Genomic DNA, 9,735 nt, shown 5'->3' with positions numbered 1-9,735 from the left:
GTGGTTCCCACCGTGAAGCATTGAGGAGGTGTGATGATGTGGGGGTGCTTTGCTGGTGACACTGTCTGTGATTTATTTAGAATTCAAGGCACACTTAACCAGCATGGCTACCACAGCATTCTGCAGCGATACACCATCCCATCTGGTTTGAGCTTTGTGGGACTGTAATTTGTTTTTCAACAGGACAATGACCCAAAACACACCTCCAAGCTGTGTAAGGGCTATTTGACCAAGAAGGAGAGTGATGGCCTGCTCTCCACAATCCCCTGACCTCAACCCAATTGAGATGGTTTGGGATGAGTTGGACCACAGAGTGAAGGAAAAGCAGCCAACAAGTGTTCAGCATATGTAGGAACTCCTCCAAGACTGTTGGAAAATCATTCCTCATGAATCTGGTTGAGAGAATGCCAAGAGTGTGCAAAGCTGTCATCAAGGCCAAGGGTGGTTACTTTGAAGAATATAAAATAGAAAATATATTTTGATTTGTTTAACACTTTTTTGGTTACTACATGATTCCATATGTGTTATTTCATAGTTTTGATGTCTTCATTATTATTTTACTATGTAGAAAATAGTAAAAATAAAGAAAAACACTTGAATTAGTACATTTTTACTGGTACTATATATTTTAAAAAAGGGATGGTACAGCATCTAATGTACATATTGATTTAATACATTACAGTAATATACAGTCCATAACAATTTGAAATACACTAATATATCAACACAATATAATAAAATGCTGAGGGATTTGATGCAATTCCAGAAATTGCACCGCTGTTACAAAATATGAACTTTCTCTGGTCATCCCACACTATTTAAAGGATTTTGAAGAAGCTGCACCTTTCTCATACTTTGATTCTAATGCACACAAAAAACATTTTGACCTCAGTTTTTGCCCTGCTAGAACGGTTGCATTTTGGATGTCATTACATCTGCCACTAGATGGCAACCTAATACATAGAATACTCCATTCTAGACAGTGTTGTACTGACATAAAACAGAAAAATTCCTCACAGAGGTACACACAGAATGTAAAAAAATGTGTGCCTGTAAGAAAATCAAAAGCACATGAATTGTATTTTGAGGCAACTACGTTTCATCCTATCAGAAAACCACAGAGCTTACTTAGGGAGTTAGTGAAGTATGATTTATGTACCCTAACAATAGTGAAATGCTGAAAAACATGTAAAATGATAGTCTGCGAAAATGTAGACAGCATTTGGGTGGGAGAAATGATTGTCTCTCCACCATTGTGAATCTGAATATCAAAAGACAAATGGTTGGAATGGAAGCTGCTGTGTATCCAGTCTGGATATTATATAGTCCCACAGTCCCAGCGTTTGTGTCCGTCAGTCCTGGCACTATCCTCTGTCTCTGTCTGTTTGTTGGACCAGCCCAATCATCATTAGGCTATATGGAAGATGGCAATAAAAGTGTCCCAGACACCTCTCTGCACAGCGGTGTCTAAGCCCCTTTCCTACCTCTGCTCACAACTCACAGCGGTCATCAATGCTCTTGTAGCGGTCCATGATCCTCAGCACGTCCTCCAGGATGGACGGCCCCAGGTCCAGATCCAAGCCGATCAGGGACTCTGAGCGGGAGACGCCGGGAGAGAACCTAGGGCACACGGTGGGCGACTCACTCCGCTCGCTCCCCAGGTCCTCATTGCTCAGGCCAGCGTCTGAATCCAGGCTCAGCCCCCTCCGAGGGTCCAGGGGGCCACAGCTCTCTGACATGGAGTCCTCTGAGGAAACCTCTGAGAAGGAGCCGGAGGAGGGCACCATGTGCCTGAAGGAGGCAGAGTAGCTAAGGTTGTGGCAGGGGTCCATGTAGCAGCCGACACCCTGGTCACACACAGAAATAGAGTAATGCTTCTGCTGGTTTTGGTTATGGTTGTTTGGCTGAGGTTGGTACTGTTGCTGCTGGCACTGGGGGGTTGAGTCCTCCAGGTGAAGTCGAGGTGGCTTGGGCGGGGCCTGCTCGTGGGCGATGAACACAGGCATGGAGATGGTACTCTTCAGCATGCTGGTGGAGTGGTGGTAGGGGTTGCGGTGGTTGTTACAAGAGTGGTTGGATCCTTTGTCGTTCATGGGGTAGGCCTCTTCCAGATGCCTCTCCATACTGTGGGACCGTGGTAAGCCGTTCAGGGAGGGCAACATGTCCATCTTGCCCTGCAAAAAGCCCACGTCTCCGAACATGTCGCCCTCCCCCTCCGGCCCGACATGGGCACTGTGGCGCATGTCCCCTAGCGGGGGGCTAATCATGTCGCTGGACAAGACGTCTCGCAGCTTGAGCTTCTTCCCCCACTTTGGTGTGGTAGTCTTTAAGTACATGGGCGTCTTGGCTGGCATTCTGTTTCCCAGAATTCAGTGTGTGAGGGGATCGTCTCTCAGTGATAAGATTTGCACCTCCTTTTAATGATATGCCAGACAAAAGTGATTTTTATTGTTTATCCTTGTCCTTACTTTGTCCACTTCTTGGTGATCACAGTGGCATGTAGGCCTTGACCGGAGATCAACACACTCTCAAAAAGTCACCATTATTCAGTAAGGGTGGTGGGTGTTCCAGCTTCAAAGCCTCCCTTCTTCCTTATCTTTTGGCCTCTCTGAAGATGAAGAATCCTTTGGCTGCCTTTATGTCTGCTGATTCTCTGACGAGGCTCAGTTGCTTTGGGAATGTGGCATCAAAACGCTAGGCTTGGAGGTCTGTGGAGACACAGAGAGAAAGACAGAGAAAGATTTACACCCTTGGAGCCAGAGGACAGAAAATATAAGGGGAAACACTTCAAGAATCTGTGTTTGCTGAGGGGGACTGGCTGAAACCACACAAAATGCCTTTAGTTTAACATGGCAGATGATGTGTGCTGATTTGAGGTTTGTGTGGGGTTTTGCAGTGAATCACACATTAAATCATACACCCTCAGGAAATCATTGCACATTCCAAAGACTTGCTAGACTTTTGTGGAAACACAATTTGCCAAGGAAGTTGTTTGTTCAAAAGATTTTATGTGCGTCTCCCTGTGTGGTAACCTGTTATCAGGGCCTCTTTGTGCTTCCGTTGCTGAGACAAACATTGCGTATTATACAGCTGCGTACATACTGAGGGAGCAAGAGAGATTATCATACAATACTAACACTTTACATACTAAACTAACACTTTACATTTACATACACATTTAAATGCACGTTAACTGTAGACTTTTTCTTCAAAGTCCATTTGGATAACAGACATAAAAAAATCACGATCATCATGATCTGTTGGCTTTTGCATAGCATCCTTATTTCCACATTTACAGCCATATTCTAAAATGTATGAAATTGTTTTTTTCCTCATCAATCTACACACAATACCCTATAATGACAAAGTGAAAAAAAATTCTAGACATTTTTGCTAATTTATACAAATTAAATGAACAGATATCACATTTACCTAAAGTATTCAAACCCTTTACTCTGTACTTTGTTGAAGCACCTTTGGCAGCGATTACAGCCTTGAGTATGACGCTACAAGCTTGGCACACCTGTATTTGGGGAGTTTCTCCCATTCTTCTCTGCAGATCCTCTCAAGCTCTGTCAGGTTGGATTGGGGAGCATTGCTGCACAGCTATTTTCAGGTATCTTCTGGAAGGTTCTCCCATCTCCACACAGGATCCCTAAAGCCCTGTCAGAGTGAACATTGGATTCTTGGTTTCCTCCCTGACCAAGGCCCTTCTCCCCCGATTGCTCAGTTTTGCTGTGCGGCCAGCTCTAGGACGGGTCTTGGTGGTTCCAAACTTCTTCCATTTAAGAATGATGGAGGTCACTGTGTTCTTGGGGACCTTCAATACTACCTACTCCAGATCTGTGCCTCAACAAAATTGAGGAAGTTGGGGGCTCCCGAGTGGCGCAGTTGTCTAAGACACTGCATCTCAGTGCAAGAGGCATCACTGCAGTACCTGGTTTGAATCCAGGCTGCATCACATCCGGCTGTGATTGGGAGTCCCATAGGGCAGTGCCCAGTGTTATCCGGGGTAGGCCGGCATTGTAAATAAGAATTTGTTATTAACTGACTTGCCTAGTTAAATAAAGGATAAATACATTTTTAATATCCTGTCTCAGCGCTCTATGGACAATTCCTTAAACCTCATGCCTTTGGTTTTTGCCCTGACATGCACTGTCAACTGCGGGACCTTTATAGACAGGTGTGTGCTTTTCCAAATCATGTCCAATCAATAGAATTGACCACAGGTGGACTCCAATCAAGTTGTAGAAACATCTCAAGGATGATCAAGTTAACAGGATGCACCTGGGCTCAATTTCGAGTCTCATAGCAAAGGGTCTGAATACTTACATAAATAAGGTATTTCTGTTTTTTTGTTTATAATACATTTGTTCAAATTTCCTAAAACCTGTTTTTGCATTGTCATTATGGGGTATTGTGCATAGATTGCTGAGGAAATTGTTTTATTTAATCAATTTCAGAATAAGGCTGTAACAAAATGTGGAAAAAGTCAAGGGGTCTGAATATTTTCCGAATGCACTGTAGATACAAAAGTATGTGGACACCCCTTTAAAAATGGTTGCACCTATTATAGCCACACCAGTTGATTACAGGTGTATAAAATCGAGCACACAGGCATGCAATCTCCATAGACAAACATTTGCAGTCAAATGGCGTTACCGAAGAGCTCAGTGACTTTCAACGTGGAACCATCAAAGGATGCCACGTTTCCAACAAGTCAGTCAAATTTCTGCTCTGCTCGAGCTGTCCATGTCAACTGTAATTGCTGTTATTGTGAAGTGGAAACGTCTATGAGCAACAACGGCTCAGCCGTGATGTGGTAGAACACACAAGCTCACAGAACCGGGCCGCCGAGTGCTGAACTGTTCGTCGGGAGCTTCATGAAATGGGTTTCCATAGCAGACACACAAGCCTAAGATCACAATGTGTAATGCCCTGGTGTAAAGCTCGCCGTAATTGGACTCTGAAGCAGTGCAAACGCGTTCTCTGGAGTGATGAATCAAGCTTCACCATCTGGCAGTCCGACGGACGAATCTGGGTTTGGCCGATGCCAGGAAATACTACTGTAAAGTTTGGTGGATAACGAATAATGGTCGGGGACTGTTTATCATATTTCAGGCTAGGGCCCTTAGTTACAGTGAAGGGAAATCCTAATGCTACAGTATACAATGACATTTTAGATGATTCTGTGCTTCCAACTTTATGGCAACAGTTTGGGGAAGGTCCTTTCCTGTTTCAGCATGACAATGCCCTTGTGTACAAAGCGAGGTCCATACAGAAAGGGTTTGTTGAGATCGGTGTGGAATAACTTAACTGGCCTGCACAGAGCCCTGACCTCAACCCCATCGAATACCTTTGGGATGAATTGGTACGCCGACTGCGAGCAAGGCCTAACCTCCCAATGTCAGTGTCCAACCTCACTAATGCTCTTGTGGCTGAATGTAAGCAAGTCCCACAGCAATGTTCCTACATCTAATGGAAATCCTTCCCAGAAGAGTGGGTCTGTTATAGCAGCAAAGGGGGGATCAACTCCATATTCATACCCATGATTTTGGAATGAGATGTTCGGCGAGCAGGTGTCTACATACTTTTGGTCATTTAGTGTAGTTCGTGGCTGTGCTCTAAGCTGACTCACTGATGATACTGCTTACTGCATTCAGCTGATGACATTATCATTAATTATCTCAGTTAATGGAATCCCCACCAAACCTAGGACTTTACGCCTTCTGAAAACCTTCTTCATCAGGAGTCACGTGTTTAAAAGTTAAAACAATGTGAATGTCTAATAAGAATTGAGGGGATTTGTGTATGAATCATATCCTGTATGAGTTATAGTACTATTGTCTCACTTGATATGTGTTGAAATGTTACACATTTTCTACTGCAGCCAGTCGACTCCTGGCATCTCTAACCGTCATGTGAATTTTAACACGTTAGCTTCACATATAAAGCTGCTTGAGATCTTTGTAAGAGGAGAGGTGTTGAGACTTGTTGGTGATGATTTTCACAGTGTTAATTGACTGCAGAGTCATTGGCCACATAGTGACAAGGTATTGTGTCACTGTGTAGAGAAATCAAATGGGGGCTGATCGTGAAAGTACTATACCATTTCTGCGACACACCATCAGATAAGATACAAACAGCCCACTATTCTCTGAGACAGAGAGATTGAATTCTCCTTCTTGAGTTGGAAGTAAACAATATTTCACCCTTATATCTCTATATTATGTGTCTGTCAGATTGTAGTGAATCTATAAACATGCTGGTTGTCAAACACAATAGGGATAAAGTGCTGGGCTGGCCCATGCATTCTGACAGTCCTTGCACTGCATGACAATGATGTCCTGCTACACTCTTTATTTAACTAGGTAAGTCAGTTAAGGACAAATGCTTATTTCCAATGCCAGCCTACCCCGGCCAAATTGTGCACCGCCCTATGGGACTCCCAATCACAACCGGATGTGATTCAGCCTGAATTTGAACCAGGGACTGAAGTGACTCCTCTTGCACTGAGATGCAGTGCCTCAGACCGCTGCGCCACTCAGGAGCCCTAGGGTTTTTATTCAGGCCCTATTCCTCACCTATTTATTGACTACTGATAAGACAGTTGGATGAAAACTGACAAAAATGTTGATTTACTCATCACAACTGTGAAGTGACAGATATTCCTAAATATTGCTTGTTAATTCAAATATTAATGGTGATATTTAAAGGTTGAATGCAGCCATTTAAAAAAAATCTCAATATCAAATAATTTCTGGTTAACAATGAATTATCTTACAGTGATTGTGTTCAATTAAAATGGTAAAAAATAAACAGAAATAACTTCTTAGCAAAGAGCAATTTCCCAAGCAAGAATTTGGGGAGTGGGCTGAGTGGAGAGGGGGAAACTGAAAACTAGCTGTAATTGACAAAGAGGTTTGGAACTCACAATCTTATTGGTCAATTAACTCATTTCTGCCTGGTGATATCACCAGGCAAGCCAAAACAGGCTGAAATGTCACGTTATCTTTTCAAACAGCTATTACACTAAAATGGCATTATCATCCTTTTCACAATTTCTAAGTTTATTTCCAAACTCATAGTGTGGAAATATATATAAAACACAGGAAATCACGTTTCTGATTGCAATGGGCCTTTAAAATATATTTTTTTTTATGATATATTTTGTTATTATTTCCCTGGACACATATGTAACATAGTTATTCAAGCCAAACATATGTTTGTAGTTTCTTTCCGCCACATATGGTCTCAATTTGCGTTGTGTATCAGAAGGTTATACCATTATACAGCCAGTTCCGCACTCCTTGTTACATCTCTAGTCGAACAAGGAAAGTAGCTATTGAGAAATTGTGAATCATTCCTTGTCCTGAAGTTCGTAATTCGGCCATCCTAATGGCACGTAGTTCCCCTAAACAGAATACGTTTTGCGTCATACGTAATGTGGTTGACCTTTTGCTTAGTTTTTCTCTCTTCTGGTGACCAATGTGTTTTTGCACTATAACCAGACCAACAAAATAACCCAATGCCCAATCTATTAAATAATGGTAATAGTGTATTTTGCAATGGACGTAAGACATTAATATCCAGACGTTTTGGGAAAAGGGAATACTCAGGCTATTGCGCAAATGTATTCCTTGTCAATTTTAGCATCATTCATCTATGTTGTGAATATTGCTGTGTATATTCTGTAGCCTACCTAGACCGTATAATTTACTCATGGCAGCAGTGAATTCAATCCGTTCAATGTTGATGAGGTAATGCCTAAGCATCTAAATGTATGGCCAATGTAATTTGTCATCTGGTTTGTGGAAAACAGATTTCTGGGTTTGAAATTAGATTGCAAATCAAATCAAATCGTATTGTTCACGTACACATGGTTAGCATATGTTAATGTGCTTAAAGCGAGACAGGCTCTGATTTATTGTCGTGATTAAGGTCCCAGGTTATTGTGACCTTGAGTAACAGAGTCTCACTCAGACCCATTTGTTCCTGCCCACTGGTTGAATCAACGTTGTTTCCACGTCATTGAAATTATGTTGAACCAACGTGGAATAGACGTTGAATTGACGTCTGTGTCCAGTGGATGGGTTGTACGGACACAAGCCTTATGTAATATTTAGGCTCTGAGATCATCCAATTCCCGGACATCCCCCAGTTAACTATTTGGTAGGCTACCACTGTATACCTGCTAATCCCCACACACAACTCGGCTATTTTAAACGCGATTCTTTTCCAAGAGAGCAATGCATAAGCCCACAAACGGTTTACGTTCGTAGGCATATAGGACACACGCTTGAAGGAGTAGCCGTTCAAGTTTATTCAAGAGGCCATTGATTAGGGTATACCAGATGGATACTATAAAAGGCTGTGTATAATAATGGGATGATGTAGGCTACATTATTAAATGATTATAAGGAATATACCCAAACAAAAGTACGAACACGTTTATAGCAAACAACTGACTTTAAAGTGGCCTTCTCACCGACTCATTTTGTGAGGGTCGCGTGGCTCACACTGGATACTTTTGTTAGTGGAAAGCCCTGTTATACATAAGCTTTTAATCTTCTTAAAATATTAGATCCCTCATAATCAGATGCAGAACGTGGTTCCGAATTTTTCGAATTGTATCCATGTTACCAATTTACGCACATTTAAGCTGCTCATCTCATGTGAATAAGTCATTTCAACACATTTTGATTTTGATATTAGTAAAAAAAGAACAGCGGTATAAACTGTTTTCTAATTTGCAGGCATGCAGGCTGGTGAAATAGAACCGATGTATTATTATAATTTAGGTGAGAGATATTCGGTCACAGGACGGACAAGTGACAAAAATACTTGGAAAGTAACTGTTTTAATTTCGTAATAATAGTCTAACAGAAGTAAATAATACTTGCCTACCTTGTACATGAATAGCTATATTTCCACAAGGAATAATCACGGAGCTGTCTATAGTCCACCGTTAAGGCGTCAGCTTCTCTCGTTAGTATAAGAACAGGTAAACCTCTTACTGCGAACTGTTTCTGGAGTCGAGGAGCCTCGCAAGAGAAGGGAGGGGACGTGATGGTTGTGAATTAAGAAAGTGAAAGGGGATCCTGTGAGGCGCGCTCTTGGACGCAATTAACTCATGGTAATGTATTGTAGGCTAAATAGCAAGCAGCAACAGATTATTCAAAAACAAATTGAAAGTAAATTCATCACACAGATTATTAAATGTTTGGCTAAGCATAAAACAGGCGTTTTTAAAGTTCAGTGAAGCACAAACACAGTTGATGTGCACATTCTGCATATGGGTCAACCAATTAAGCATAGGCCTAATAGTTTTGAGCAGGGGCGCAACTTTGGTTTTAGGAGTGGGGGGGGCATTTTTTATCCAGTCAGATAAACACTCTAAACAGCCTACCTAACTGTTCGGAAGTGTCCTCATGGTCCTAAAGCACAACGTTGCCTCGTTTTGTATCACATTCCAATGATAAAACTGGGGGGGGGGGGGGGTGCAATTTCAGAATCTGGCAGGACAGTGAATGTTGCGACCCTGGTTTTGAGTATGTGATATTGTGAAAGTCAGCGTTTAAAATGGATCTGTCATTGCTTTTCCCATCTCTGGGGAACTGTCATGATGGCCAAGAAGTACCTAGGCAGGCCTACTGTCCCGCCAGATAATGAATCATCCAATGGCTCGATGGTTAATTCTGAAGGTGATGTGACAGCACTGTTCCCCAGACTTTA

The 9,735-nt window shown here is 42.2% G+C and overlaps 1 protein-coding gene across 1 annotated transcript; it reads right to left on the bottom strand.

Annotated features, from left to right (window-relative positions):
* Window positions 1-652: 652 nt before the first annotated feature.
* Window positions 653-9,217, bottom strand: LOC110503719 (cdc42 effector protein 2). The gene is made up of 2 exons (XM_021582198.2): window positions 8,908-9,217; window positions 653-2,708 (listed from the first exon to the last, which is right to left on the bottom strand). Exon 2 carries the CDS (start codon window positions 2,352-2,354, stop codon window positions 1,491-1,493), a length of 864 nt encoding a protein of 287 aa, XP_021437873.1. The 5' UTR covers window positions 2,355-2,708; window positions 8,908-9,217; the 3' UTR covers window positions 653-1,490.
* Between the last annotated feature and the right edge of the window lie 518 nt (window positions 9,218-9,735).

This window comes from Oncorhynchus mykiss, chromosome 24 (genome assembly GCF_013265735.2).
Source record: "Oncorhynchus mykiss isolate Arlee chromosome 24, USDA_OmykA_1.1, whole genome shotgun sequence".
Classification (NCBI taxonomy): domain Eukaryota; kingdom Metazoa; phylum Chordata; class Actinopteri; order Salmoniformes; family Salmonidae; genus Oncorhynchus; species Oncorhynchus mykiss.
Note: the sequence above shows the minus strand (reverse complement) of the source record. Positions and strands in the feature narration are given on the sequence as shown.

What these genes read in the sequence shown, in the direction of transcription:
- LOC110503719 (XM_021582198.2), bottom strand. Translation starts at nt 2,354, where the DNA reads ATGCCAGCCAAGACGCCCATGTACTTAAAGACTACCACACCAAAGTGG.